Raw genomic sequence first — 15,255 nt, forward strand, 5'->3', positions numbered from 1 at the left:
GTTCCCTTGATAAATCTGTCAGTATCTTTCATGCAACAACCCACAGCCAAACCAGTTTAACAGAGATGATCCCTCTGCTTGAAGAATAAGGGTTATATAAATTAATACAACCTTATAGAGTATTGCAGCTGCACAACTGTCACCTTTGTAGAAATATAGTAGACAAATACAAGTTATATTTTACTGATAAATTGCCATATCACATACAACAGATTATACGGCCACCTGTCAACTGGCTGGGTTAGCTGAGTTGTCAGGATATTCCCCAAAAGACTTTCTTTTTTTCTTCTCTTCATTTCATTTTTTAGTAGTCTTTTTTGCTGTCTCTATTATCACACACACATATAAACATATACATTTGTTTAAATTTATTTTGTTAAATTTTAACCATTTCTTTTCACAAGGCTTTATCAAGATAAATAAATGAGGCTCTAACTCTGGGGTACGGTTTGGGAGTTATCTTAAGAATCTTAATGGACTCAATGTACCAATACACAGAAAACTGTCCAGCACACAATTCTTTAGCAGCCTGGCTTCTACATTACTATATATATATATATATATATATATATATATATATATATATTGAATTAAATATCCATACATCCCAAATGAAAAATTACAATTCAACTGTGCACCACAAATTACTTTTTATGGCAAATCTCAATCCCAATAAATTCAGATGCTCATTTTATTTAACATATGGATGGGGATAGTCCCATTCTGGTTTCAATTTACTTTTAATCCAGAACTATTTAATCAGTAAAACTACCATCATTTTACCATCAGTACCATTATTAATTACCTATGTTCCATACAAATTCTGGAATTATCTAAAGTAGATCAATAATGTCTACCTATGTTCCTTACTACCACTACTGTTTTATTTGTTATATTGCTACAAAACTATGTTTTGGTAACTCCATCCAAGTAAACCTGATAATGCACAATGACAGCTCAATGGATTGTTCATATTGTATTTTTTAAAAAAAAAATCTTAATATAGTCTTGATAGAATATATAAATTCTACCTAGAGGAATTAGAGTCCACATTTTTCTCATACAAAATGCTACACATGCATTCTCCCTTGTGCTGGCATATGTTAAATGTCCCCATTACAATCCATGGCAGTGGTCCAGTGTATACACAGGGGTGGTATAAGCAGAGGACAGCAGGACTGCACTGCCTGCAATACCCTCCAAACCACACAGGAACCAATAGATGTAACAAGAAGAGCCTGTTGTTCTCTGGGCTCAAAACACGAGAATAACAGAGCAGGAAATCCCTCTCTGAATTTTAATACAGAAATCTGAAAATGCAAATGGAAATTGTTTGATGTATGAGGAGACGTTATCTAATTAGGGCGTAAGAAATTTAATCTTTCCAGCAGGCAGGTCATATAATTAATGTTAATTTAACGCTCAGATTCTCAGCCATTAATTTTTATTCTCTTAACTGTAGTTTGGCAGGGGCCCCTGGTCCTCAGCAATGGTTTTCACTTGATGTAAGAGCACACTCGGTCTTTTAGAGTGAATTATTGCAGACCTCCTCGTCTAAATAACAAGATCACATCATGTATGCATTATTAAGCCTTGTAATTGAATGGTCGATAGTTTGCATATCAGACTATTAAAATAATATGTTTTCCTTTTCTTTCAACACGTAATGTTAAAGCCTCTGCGAATATTTGGTGATTCTGATAATTATCAACAAATTACTACAAATGTTCTCTTCATTACATTGATTTCTTTCAAGCAGTTTTTTTTTTCTAAATGTGAATATCATTATCCATTTCCTCTTTTCTTATGAACTGATTAACTTTTAAAGAACATCATATGTTATCAGAGAAAAGAATACTTTGAGGGTGGCTGCTTTATTATTAATGCACTGTGTTACAAGAACTGCTGAGATGTAGACAGACTATCGTTTAAATGTATTGCTCTCCTGATATAGCATGTACACTCAATATAAATCATTGAGGTGCTGTAAGCAGGGCGCCCCATCTGTAGCATTGCTCTTTCACTATATCATTTGGAGTCTCATAAGGCCGTGGTGACAGGATGGGCCCTACAAAGAGTGCCTAGGTTGGCATACATACATCTGCAGCTACTGAACAGCAATTGTTGTCATTCCAACTGGAAGATGAAGGGAGTTTTAGCATTAGACTAATTAAAGTCGCAGCAGTTTAACCAAATCACATTGGTAAATTATAGGAAATCCGTTTTTGTCTTTTAATAAATATTCATAAATGTGTAAAATAAATCAAACAGATCTGAAAAAATCTTTCAATGTATAGTGTGTAATTATACAGGTTAATGCATGTAGCCCTGTTTGCAAATGCATTCAAATACTGCATGGTGGTTGTGCTTTATTGTTTATTCTCACAAAGTGAATCTATGGTGTCTATTTATAAGGAAGTGGATCTGACATTCACTAAAACATTCCCTGGAGGGGAATCAATCCCTGCCATAGAAACACAAGGACCTGGAAGATTCCCCACTAGCAGATTCACTGCTTTATAAACAGACCCCTGTACCTTGGCCAGTTCACTGAAAACAAAGTATTCCTTCTTTGGCTGACAAATCAGCAGCTGTTAAGCACAGGTATAGAAATTCCACTTAGCCTCTAAGAGCTCCCTCTGGTGGCCAATCTATAAAACTATCTGTTTAATAAACAAAGTTATGAACCAGCAAAGCGGTGAAAACCGAATCAAAAATTGCTTTATAGTGTCTGATACAAATAATACCTCATTGCTACAGCATCAGAATGGTATTTTTTACCCTATTGAAGAATATGGGCTATGCTTTATAAGGATTTCTCTGCCTTCCTCTGGAGCAATGGTGAGGTTTCTGAATATGCAGGTTTTCTATTAGTTAAACTTTTTAACTAGCTATATAAACAGTGAAATAACTCAAAATATGTATTTACTCAATTTTTAAAATTTGTACCCTTTGTTATTAATTTTACAAGGCTGCCGAATATTTTAGCACTTTATAAATATTATTATTAATATTATTAGTAATAAACATAAAAATACATAATATAATGGTTGATGTTCTACCAGACATTTGGTGACTATTAAAACTACAAATGCATTACATCACAGACAGTGTAATTTCTATCTGATTTTACTAATATTAGCCACATTTTTCAACTCAAATTGTTTCAGATGTAAATGTTCTGAGTATAATTTTCTAAAGGAATAGTTTTATGCTGATCCAGCCTTTATCTGAGTCAGAAAATCTAATCAAGTTCAGGAAAAGTTTCTATATTTTTTTTTAAATTCCCCAAAGTTCTAAAATCACATAATCCTGAGTATGCATTCAAATTGCTGCTCTAGCAAATGACATAACATATGTATCTCTATGTATTCCCAGCATAGTTAATATAGTTATAAATAGTGACCAAACTCTCTCTAGGGTTTATTAATATCTGAAGGAGCATGGGACAGTAGACTGTAAGCTTTAGAGGCAATAACTAATATGAATAACTTTATAATGCTCAGCAAAAGATTTTAATACCTAAGAAAAAGAAATAAAAAGCGTGCACCTTTTTTATATTCTTGGCTATACAGGTCGTTAAACCTCTTGAAAATAAAAGTATTTGGTGTGTACACATATCCATAACAGTTATGAATTTCTTTGATAATATTCATTATGTGTTTTAAAGTCTCTAAGGGTTCAGTCACAAAACCAAAAGGCTACATGGAATGTCCAGGCATCACAAATGACAATACGTATAATAAAAATCCAAGGCATTAAACTGCAGTGGAGGTCTCCCCACTAAATTATTATTGCTTTATACAATTTCTACATTAACATGCACACTTCCATCGCCTGCGTGTGCATGTTAATGTTAAAGAGCTGCAGGCGATTAGACAGCTTCAGTATCCGTGTTATCTCGGGGGAAGTAACAGCTATAGGCCAATCCAACGTAGATGGGTGTTTGCAGTAACCCACAGAATCATCATCCAATCATGCAGAAATCTGCTTAGATGTCTGTGGCTCCCTTTATCTTTAAATATTGTAATATTCAATATTTAATTTTGCATTTTAACATATGAAGATGTATACTACATCACAAATAACAATTAGCTGATAATACAGCCCCACCATTGATATAAAACAATGTACTAAGCACAGAAAGCAAAATCATTGTGACTTAGATTTAAATAGTTATTCAGTGATTGCACACAGTATGCAAAGTATTTTTGAATACACCACTGCCACAATAGTTTGTCCTGTTTTTACAATATAAGGTTAACCTTTTTACTTATTAACTTATAAAAAGCTTTTTATCCCAAATGAACATAAAGCCTATAGCACTGATGTCAACCATTCACAACACATCACTCTTGTGATTTAAATAAATCCCTGTGTTTCATGACATACAATTAAAAACAGACATATCTGACCACCAACGCATGATATACACATGAATTGTAAATACAGAAATAGGAAGCTGTACTGGGTGAACACATTTAAAGTAACTTTGGGAACTTGAAAAAAAAATCCTCCATTTATTTGTCTTATGGGAATAAATATCCTGTTACAATCTACCTAGAAAGTGGGCAATTTGAAAAATGATACATATATGCATATAAAATATGTTTTAATACCAGGAAAAAAAGCTATGATAAGTCACAGTCATTTTATATCCATTTTGTTTAGACTTTTTTTTCTTTCCTTTAAAATGTTCTTTCCTTATGCCTTGGGGAAAAGCAAGTAGCAAGTGTTACTATAGGCTTGTCATAAACGTATCTCTTATACTGTAGTCTTAGCTGTTTCATTAGAAAAGCCAGCTGCTTCTTTGTGCAAAAGGGATTTTTTTAAGCAATCACATGTGAAGCCTGGGCCTCAGTTTTGTCCCTTTGGCCCTTAAAGTTGAACACCCATTCAGAAGCTGGGTTCAGGCACCAAATCAGCCTCCTTGTCTTCTAAGAACAGGACTGGAGACATGCACTGAGTGTGCGAGATTGAATGGCTCATACAGAGGAGGTTAAAAGGGGAAGGGTGGGGGAGACCACAACATTCACTCTCCACAATAGTTACATTAAATGCGTCCAGTGATATGCATTACAAAGAGACACCTTCATTTTCATTGAAAAACCGGCTAAAGCCTCAACCCCATTCCTTCACCAATCCAGAGTTAGTGAACCAAAAATGGATATACCATACATACAAAACTAATGGAAACTTCTGTGAAAAAAAAAACACTTTATTCCTTGCAGTTCAATCTATTTGTTTTTCATCGCATCAACGGAACAAAACAAATGTTTTAACTACCCCCACCAGCTAGTATCTGCACAGAGACCCTGGCAGCTGCCATTATTGGCAAACACAGGGAGTTGTGACACATTTTTGATGGGTGCGTAAACTTTTAATTTCATTACAGTGTTGTGTTAAACAAAGTAGTATTCTATTATGACTTAAATCAAATCAAGTAAATAATAAAATGTCGGCAAACAAACTTGGAACAAAGAATGAGATATATACATGTTAAGAAAATCCTTATTTGTCTCTGTAATTCTTCAGTGTGTATATATATATACACACTGAAGAATTATACATATATATAATTATATATACATATATATATATATATATATATATTTAAAAATATTAATATGAGGCACAGTATGTGCTGTTGCAATGATGCATTGAGGTGGCTAATATTTAACATAAAAACAAAAAGTATACAAAAATAATGTCAACATATTGTAACTAATTGCATAAACACAATGTATAATATAGCTGAATAAACAGTTGTAAATGTTTAAGATAGATAGAAAAGGAGGGAAGAATAAAAGGGAGGGTGAGAGAAAGTGAAAAATATCTATAACTATATCTTATAACTCAAAATAATATACAAAGTATAAAGATGTAAATATTTAAGATATATGATAGATAGATAGATAGATAGATAGATAGATAGATAGATAGATAGATAGATAGATAGATAGATAGTATAATAAATACATTTCACATGCAATTATACTATAACTGAAAATGACACAAACTTGATGAGTTAAAAAATATTTTAGATAGATAGATAGATAGATGATTTACACATATATGCATGTTGCTTATATTAATAAATCACTTTAACTTAATGCAGCATTTAAATGCTTTAATCAGTTCTACAATGTAGGTGATGAACAAATGTATGACAAATGGGCTCAGTGCAGGTTTACCAAAAGTACACCTAATCCTGAAATGATATACAGAGTGGCTTGTGTCTGTCCTGGTATTAGTATCTGACAAATCCAGGGCTAGTTAGGAGGCATCATGCACAAGTTGAAAGCTTTGCAGGAGCTGTTTGAAATGTGGGGTATTTGAAATGAAGCACAGCCCTGGTATTTGTACAGCTGCTTTGAAGAATGGACTGGCTGAACCCAGCTCTGCAGTGAGTATCCCAGACACAGCATCACCTTCACCTTGTACAGACATAAGAAGAGCCTGGATCTCCAGAGAAGCTAAAAGCACACCTAGCACTCTGTCATTCACCCTCTTGGACTTCTCTCACTGAAACCTCATTTACATTGACTTCATCTCAATCCAGGACTTTTGAAAAGTATCAGCAAGGTGTGGGATCATTGCTAAATCCACTGAAAGGAAAAGTCTATATATAGATAGATAGATAGATAGATAGATAGATAGATAGATAGATAGATAGATAGATAGATAGATAGATATTGTATTTTATACAAATTTTAAAAGCCCACTTTGCTATATTTCTTTCTGGATGTGTTATTGATGGGCAGCTTTTAACAAGCATGATCTGACTCATACAGCATGCCTTGACTTGCAGAATACAAGTAGTACAATACTGAGCATTGAAGATGTTATAGAAGAGATTTCATGTCTCTCTTATAACATTCATCAATGGCTGGAAGAAGATGTGGAGCAGTGTGTGCAGTGAATGCAGTGCACCGCCTGCACTGCACTTCATCCAGCAAGCAGGATATTGATATAGTCCCCTGACAGTCTTCTTCTTGATGTTATCTGACACACACTGATTGTACTTTGCCTATTAGTGATCAGAGGATGCCTCACATTTAACTCTTTCCTCCCCGAGCTATTTGGCAGTATGATTGCTATGCTGAGCCCTGACAGTTCTGAGAGTTGAGTGTAATCTGTGATATATCACAGCTGTAAAGACACTAGAAAGAATTCTAATGATATGTAATGACCATGGATACTTGTCATGTTCTAGGTATACTTATGACTATACAGACTAAACACAAGACAATATTACACTGCTAGTTCAGAAAATGAAAAAATGTAACATTATTTCAGTTTTACTCTCACTTTCCATTGAATCAAAGCTGCAGAAAATCAAACTATTAATACTTAGAACCCCAATAGACTCCCTTACTGTGGGAGAAAGTTTTTTAAAGAAATGATGAGCCAAAAGTCTGTGTGTTTGTATCATCATCTATGATCAGAATGCAGACACACAATTGTCCATTTCCATGATCTGACCTTGGCTCATGATCTGACTTTCTCATCCCAACATTTCGATACATAGAATATAATGAGAGCACAGAAGATCCAATGCACAAGATCCAGCAGCCCATTCCATATAATGCTGTAGCTTCTAGCAAGCAGACTGTACACTGAATCGTGTCTGTGGACAAACAGCATTGCCAATAAGTAATCCAGGCACACATAATGGCACGCTGGAGAAATAAACACGAAGCATGCACAGACATGATGGAGGTGTGGATGAGGATATCAGTGGTGTCAGTGACCGGTGTGACACACAGCTAGTCTTCAATGCTTACATGTGGTCACCTGCTGGGAACAAGTCTCATCCTTTCCAGCTCCTTCCAGTCTGGGCTCTCCTAATGACACTTCATTACAGTGACATCATGGCTGTTCTCTTGTCGCAGTGCCATCGCATAATCTGAAAGTAAAATCTTTATAATCATTATGAAGTGATTGGTGTGGGGGAGGGGGTATAGAGAGTGCTGGGGGCTGCAGGGCGACCCACCTGGCAGTGTTCATAGGCTGAGTGAATTTTATTGAAAGTTTCAGGGCCCGGTGTACAGGTGCCCACCCACCCAGGTGCAGACAAAGAAAGTTTCCGTGTAATTGTTAGACTTTGCGGGCCGAGCCATGTACAAAGCGCCTCTCTTATTGCTCCTCTTCCATGTGGATGCAGCAGCCTGCAGCTTGGGATGAAGCCTGGGCGGGGCGCGGAAGCCGCTCGACCAATAGGCGCGGCCGGCTGCCTCCCGTTGCCAATGGTATCCACGTAAATCAAAGGGGAGGGAGCCAATAGGGGCGCGGGGGAGGAGGTGCCGGGGACGCGTGCACAGGCACAAGCGTGCTGCAGGGGAGTGAGGGGCAGAGACACAGCGGAGGGAAGAGAGAGGGGCGCCTGGGGCGAGGGGAAGGAGCTGTCAAATGCACGGCTCCTTTAACCAGTGCTATCAGTCCGACTCGGAGAGTCATGGCGACCACAGCGTCTAACCACTACAACCTGCTGAGCTCCGGCTCGTCCATCGTGCACAGCGAGCCCGGTGGCATGCAGCAGGCTCCGGGGTACCGGGATGCACAGACTCTGGTCCAGGGCGATTACACGCTGCAGAGCAATGGGCACCCCCTGAGCCACGCACACCAGTGGATCACGGCTCTGTCTCACGGGGATGGGGCGCCCTGGTCCAGCAGTCCTCTGGGCCAACAGGACATCAAACCCAGTGTGCAGCCCAGCCGGGAGGAACATCTCCAGCACCAGGGCAGAGCTCCTCACCTGGTCCACCCAGCCCATGGCAACCACCACAGTGCCGCGGCATGGAGGAGCACCACCTCAGCCCACCTGCCCAGCATGGCTTCCACCAATGGCCAGGGACTCATCTACTCCCAGCCTTCCTTCACCGTCAATGGCATGATCAACCCGGCATCCGGGCAAGGAATGCACCACCATGGCTTGAGGGACGCCCATGAGGATCATCATGGAGACCACAGCCACCAACAGCAGCCCCCCCAGCAGCAGCAGCAGCAGCAGCAGCAGCACACCCAGCTCCAGGGACACCACGACCACTCCGATGAGGACACCCCCACCTCCGATGACCTGGAGCAGTTTGCCAAGCAGTTCAAGCAGAGGAGGATCAAACTGGGATTTACACAGGCCGATGTGGGACTGGCCCTGGGCACCCTGTATGGCAATGTCTTCTCCCAGACCACCATCTGCAGGTTTGAGGCCCTGCAACTCAGCTTTAAGAACATGTGCAAGCTCAAGCCTTTGTTGAACAAGTGGCTGGAAGAGGCGGACTCATCTTCTGGGAGCCCCACCAGCATAGACAAGATAGCAGCTCAGGGGAGGAAAAGGAAAAAGAGGACATCCATTGAGGTCAGCGTCAAGGGGGCCCTGGAAAGTCATTTCCTAAAGTGCCCCAAGCCATCTGCCCAGGAAATCACCTCTCTGGCGGACAGTCTACAGCTAGAAAAGGAGGTGGTCAGAGTTTGGTTTTGTAACAGGAGACAGAAAGAGAAAAGGATGACCCCACCAGGAGGGACTATTCCAGGGGCAGAGGATGTATATGGGGGGAGCAGAGACACACCACCACACCATGGGGTTCAGACTTCTGTACAGTGAACCCTCCATCATCAATCACTTAGAACTTTTGATTGTCCTTTTTATACTAGCCCAGAACAAAGCATCCCACTGGACTATCACAAATGGTAGCAGGTGTAGTGGGGATGTGTTTTGACCTTTGCAGGAGACTACCCAGGCATTGGAGTAGAAGTGAGTATACAAAATAAACACATGTCAGGAGCTCAGAGCTGTGTCTAGCAAAAAAAAAAAGAAAAAAAAGATAAAAAAGCCACAGTTCCATGGTTAAAGCCAGATTTAGCTTTATTCCCTGGGAGGATGGTGGTGGTGGTGAGGATGCTCAGTGTTGGTTCTAGCTTCTTGTATGTATTTAATGCGGAGCCCAAACAAAGCAGATTACAACATTGACAATATTTATGAATCTAAATTGCACTGCGAGGAAATTGAAGTTTACATGAACCATTCAATGAAGATTTATTTCTCCAATAACACCAATAGACTGGCACATTGAAACAGGGAGTAATTCTAGTTTTTGTTCAATGACACCATGTTATAGTGTTCTCATTTGTTTTAAGTTGTTAAGTGTTTGTGGACATTTGTTATAAAAGATGTGTTTTAAAATCGGTGTACATTTTATTTGCCCCTTTTTTTTCAAAAAGGCTACTTACCTGGTACACCAGATTACACACAATGAAGACCACTGATGTTGAGTCACATCAACTTCCACAATGATACAAATAGGGTCTTTGAAAAAATAGCCCCATCTTTTACTTTCCTAAAACGTTGAGTAAACTTCATTTTCAGCCAGTGCCCAGACAGGGATGGAAAGGGAGAGAAAAATCAATGTAGCCTCTGATTGAATCGTTTTACCAAAGAGGCCTTAGGTCCTGGAGGAGGTTAAGTGTAACCAAGAACATGCTTCAAAATCAGACACTTGGGTATTGGTGCTGAGGAGATGCTGAACAGAATTGACACATTTCTTCTTTTAATATTAGTTCATATAATTCAGTCAGTCCCCAGTCATGCCATTAAACTTTGTGAACTTAGTACTCCCAAAATTATTCCTTTCTAGAATATAGCATAGAAGTTCATCTTTGCACCCAGTGAGACTTACACCTTACTTTATCTGCTACAAGAATTCATCTGTTTTATTAAGATTATTCCTAATCCATCCCTGAACTCGGCTAGATTTATCTCACAGTTTCTTCCATTTCAGCATTTATTAATATTAATTGTGAATAGTTGTCATTACAAGTCATTAAGCCCCTTTTAAACACCCTTGGTCTTTCCAATTTTTTTTTCTTTTTCTTATTTCCATTTCACTTTTTTAGTCATCTCGAAACTCCTAAATATCTGATCAAAGATTTATTTTTCCCACTTTTCCCATTTATTTCAGCAGATGTTTGTGTTGTCAGGGACTTGCTTTAATCTATCGTGGCATAGGGACTGTAGGGACAAAAGAGTTCCCCATTTCAACCTCTTTTCACCCTATTGTCTAGAAGCTGAATTCTTTGACATTATCTAGGAGGTAAACCTCTAACATCCCCAAAACAAAGGCATCTGAAAAAAGGCTGCATTCTAGCGCTTCTTAAAGCGCTTTTCTTTCAAAGAAAGAACCGAGGCAACCTTTACAAAAAGTAATAGACCAGCCTACCAGTCCCAGCGTTGTCACAAATAATTTCCCATTAATGAAATTTATAGATCATTTTGCTTGTAACTGCTATTTACTATAACTGATCGCACCGCTAGCGCTAAAACTTTCGCGAATTAACCCTTTCGTCCCAGCTAATAACAAAACTTCACTAAAGTGTTTTTTTTTTTCGGTGGGGTTTGTCTGGTACAGCAGTTTCTGATTGTCTAGCTAGAATCGGGGTAAGATGGATTATTTTCTAGGTATCCCAATGTTGTTTAGGTGGCCGCCACTTTAGCAACAAACGCTAACTATGTACATATGTTTAAAATGTGTCTTATAAAATGCAAAAATAGTTTCAACGTTAATTTTGTCTATGTTTTTTAATGCTGCCCAGGGAACTATTTTTCATATCGTTTCAAAGTGGCCTGACTTACTGTATATTTATTTCTTTAAAAAAACATTTTTTTTTCTTTTTTTGTTCCTGTCAATTTGAAGAAATAGGTGGCTAAAATCTATATAAAGATGTAAAAAAAACATTTCAGACTCATGGAACAATTTGTTTTGGTATATTTTGAATGTGCTTGTGGGGAGAAATAAAATACAGATATCCTTCTATATTTATGTTAAAGTAATATTTTATTATCTACATAAAACCAGAAAATGCATATTAACGCTTTATTGAATCCTTATTTTGTCTGTTGCTCTGGTCACAATATCGTGTAGAGTAGGGTTCATTTTAATTGTATCAAAAATGAGGATCATAATTGTATACATAGTATTAATTGTATATCACAATATTTGTATACAAATCGTCCACCTAGGTAATGCGTAAAAAATCCGATGTCGGCTTTTGCAATTATTAGTGATCAAGTCTCTGAATCATTAATATATATGCAATATAGTGATCACAAAAGTTCATCTACTCTTATAGGGTCACTTATTCTATTATTTGACAGAGCAGTTTTTTTAATTGCAATATTAAATCGGAATTGCAGATCTATCTATCTATCTATCTATCTATCTATCTATCTATCTATCTATCTATCTATCTATCCTTTAGAATGTTCTGATATTTGGGATTTTTGATGGATACGATGTGAAGGGCCAATGCTGCTGCATTTTGCGGATTATTATATTTGATCATCTTTCCTAACTCCAAGTCAATACTACACGCGTCTGAGATTCAGCTAAATGATCTTATCAATAGTCTGGGAGAAAAGTGACAGAAAGAAGAAGTGTTTTGTGACCGCAGACATGCTGATGGGTAAAAATGTTTAAGCTGAGTATGGATCTGAACGGTGTGGTCAATATCCCAGGGAGAGAGTGTTCAGAAAACAAGCTGCATGTGCCCTCTGCAGGACGTTTCAGTGGACTAGTGATAAGACACAGGCCTCAATTTGGGGCTTTCACTTGCTGCCTCCCCTTGCTGAGATCAGGGCTTTGATTGATGGCTGCCTGGAGCTCATTGTATACCCCGCATGGAGATTTCCACATACTTTAACAGAAGTGGGGGAAGTCAAAAACACAGTGTACTACACTTTCATATTCCCGACTTTTTTTTGTTTCCTCCTATTGTTTGTGTTGTTTATATATTTTTTTGCTAATATTCCTAGGCTAGAGTAACAGTCAGGTACCCATCACATGTAATGACATTGCCTGGCGCTGTGTGTGTACAGTCCATTTGTAGATCAGCAGTGGTCACATTGTTTCATTGGTGAATGCACACAGGGGCCCCAGCCTGGGATTTCAGTCTAGCAGTGTTAGCTGTAGTCACAGATGTTTAACACTGCTAGTGCCTTGGGCAGGTTGTTAGTAAACACCAACCTTTTACTGCTGCACCATTATCTGCGTGGCTTCTCTCTCATTGCGCAAAGCTGCTGTTTCTAGATCTTAATATGTGTATTGGTGGCTATTATTAGGGTATATGCATACAAGGATATATATACATTTTTTGTATGGAGACGTCAAAAGGAAAAGTCTGGACTGCCTATTCTGTATATGCAGCGTATAGGGAAAATCATTCAGTTTATTAGTAAACTATAAAAATAATGCTTAACCAATACATATTAGGATGGAGAGAGACAAGGTGATGGAACATGGACAGGTGCACCATTCACAACGGCATAAAGTAATGAATGATTGGAAAAGTTTGTTTTCTGGAATTAGGAATCTGTTAAGGATATATGTACAATTTATAAAATATAAATAAATATATTTATCTGTATCTGTATTTATGTTTGCTTTTAGTAAATATATATACAGAAATAAATATAAATATATATACAGAGGTAAATATATATACAGAGAAAGAAAAAGAGTGAGAGGGAGGGTTTTATATATATATATATATATTAAAATATTTACCAAATGCGTATGAATAAATATTAGTATGTCATTGTTATATTTCAATTTACAGATTATTCGACTATATTCACCAATAACCACAGTAAAAATATAAATCACTTAGGTTTTAGCATCGCTTTCACCAAATTACCTTTTTCCCCTCTCTGTGTACCCACGTTTTGTGTAATTGTGTCCCACAAGCCTTAAATTAATGTTACTATTAATTGATAAGATCAGGCAATCAGACATTGTTTTTCGATAGGGAATTGTAATTAAAACTGAAATCCTCTTGTTCTCTACCCGCATACTTTTTGCAGTTTAGTAAATTTCAATGTACAACATTATACAGGGATTATTTCTTACCTAAATTACAATCTGCTATTGATCTGTCTTCTATAACTGCTTGGATTAAATAGGTATATGGCTCCAGCTAACCTGAATGGCCATTGCTCTGCACTCCCAGTAATGGTGCAGTCTGGGCACTGGGGTCAGGATTGGACACGTGTCCACATAGCCAGTGGGATTACTTTAATATTGCATACACTAAACAATATATATATAGCTATATAAAGATAGCCGTTTCTATATTTCGATCATGGTGTTGGATTCCGACAAAGACATCAGCATAATGTAGATACTTACTAACTATATATAAAAAGTATATATATGTATTACTATTTGTACTAATATATCATACATTGTTTCAAATATAGATAACATAAAACAATAACAATGTATAACAACAAGTTACAGGTCTTGGCTGCATATCTTTTATACATTCATACTAAATTCAGGGATACAATATTCCATATTCCAGTATTTATTATTTATAATTGTGAGATATATATATATATATATACATATATATTGTATACACACACACACACATATATATTGTGTGCATGCATTAACCTTATTTTCAATTAGGTTTACCGTTTAAATCACATATTTATCTATTTTCTGTTTTCACTTTTAAATAGAGAGCTCGTCTATTCTAGGCAAACATTTACTTGTGTGTGTTGAAATATATAAATTCGTTGTGTGAAAGCTTTGTAATACAAGTGTTGTTATTTTAGCTTTGATGTTTTTCCCTTGGTATTTTAAAACTGAAGGCTGATTTTTTGTATTCTTCCTCGGTGTAGTTCAGTGGATATTATAGAATGGAACTTTAGCGACCTCTATTGATTAGAAGAGAGTACTGCTCCTAAATACCTGTCAGCATCAACAACTCCTAACTAGGGAATCTTTGAAACTTTAATCATGTGGGCTCTATAAACCAATGTTCAATTTTTACCACTTACTTCACTCCTATTGTGTATACTTTTATCATTGACCAGTTTGATAAAACACTTTAGTTTGAGTTTCCATTTAGGCTTTTGATTCAGGTTATCCATAGAAAGTCAGACTTTGTGTTTGTTCTCACAATATAAAATTACACATTCATTGTTTTAACATGTTTTAGCAAGCTCATTGATAAAGTAGAATGCAGGGATGATGTGCAAAGTACAGAAAGTCTTAATAACCAATCAGACCTGTAGCAGAACCAGAGTATGATAATTGCTGATTGTATGCAGTGGGATCTCTGCAATTTAAACAGCCTAGAGTATCCTGGAGTGTGTTTATGGATCTAAGTGGTTCTTTTATTTTTTTTTTACTGAATGTATTTTAGTGGCTGCAACTGTGATACCAACTCATTTGGTAAGCAAAAGATAAGATA

The 15,255-nt window shown here is 37.2% G+C and overlaps 1 protein-coding gene and 1 long non-coding RNA gene across 2 annotated transcripts in view; one reads left to right on the forward strand and one right to left on the reverse strand.

Annotated features, from left to right (window-relative positions):
• LOC140330067 (uncharacterized) overlaps positions 1–7,887 on the reverse strand; it is a 35,342-nt gene extending 27,455 nt beyond the window's left edge. The window contains exon 1 of the long non-coding RNA XR_011920599.1: positions 7,788–7,887. This is a non-coding gene — a long non-coding RNA (uncharacterized lncRNA). The remainder of the gene's footprint in view (positions 1–7,787) is intronic.
• A 470-nt stretch (positions 7,888–8,357) lies between these two features.
• On the forward strand, positions 8,358–11,716 carry POU3F2 (POU class 3 homeobox 2). The gene has a single exon (XM_072410422.1). The coding sequence runs from the start codon at positions 8,459–8,461 to the stop codon at positions 9,602–9,604; it is 1,146 nt and encodes a 381-aa protein (XP_072266523.1). The 5' UTR covers positions 8,358–8,458; the 3' UTR covers positions 9,605–11,716.
• The last annotated feature ends 3,539 nt before the right edge of the window (positions 11,717–15,255 follow it).

The sequence above is a fragment of the Pyxicephalus adspersus genome, chromosome 4 (genome assembly GCF_032062135.1).
Source record: "Pyxicephalus adspersus chromosome 4, UCB_Pads_2.0, whole genome shotgun sequence".
Lineage (NCBI taxonomy): Eukaryota > Metazoa > Chordata > Amphibia > Anura > Pyxicephalidae > Pyxicephalus > Pyxicephalus adspersus.

Coding starts and splice junctions, on each gene's coding strand:
- POU3F2 (XM_072410422.1), top strand. CDS start 8,459: ATGGCGACCACAGCGTCTAACCACTACAACCTGCTGAGCTCCGGCTCG.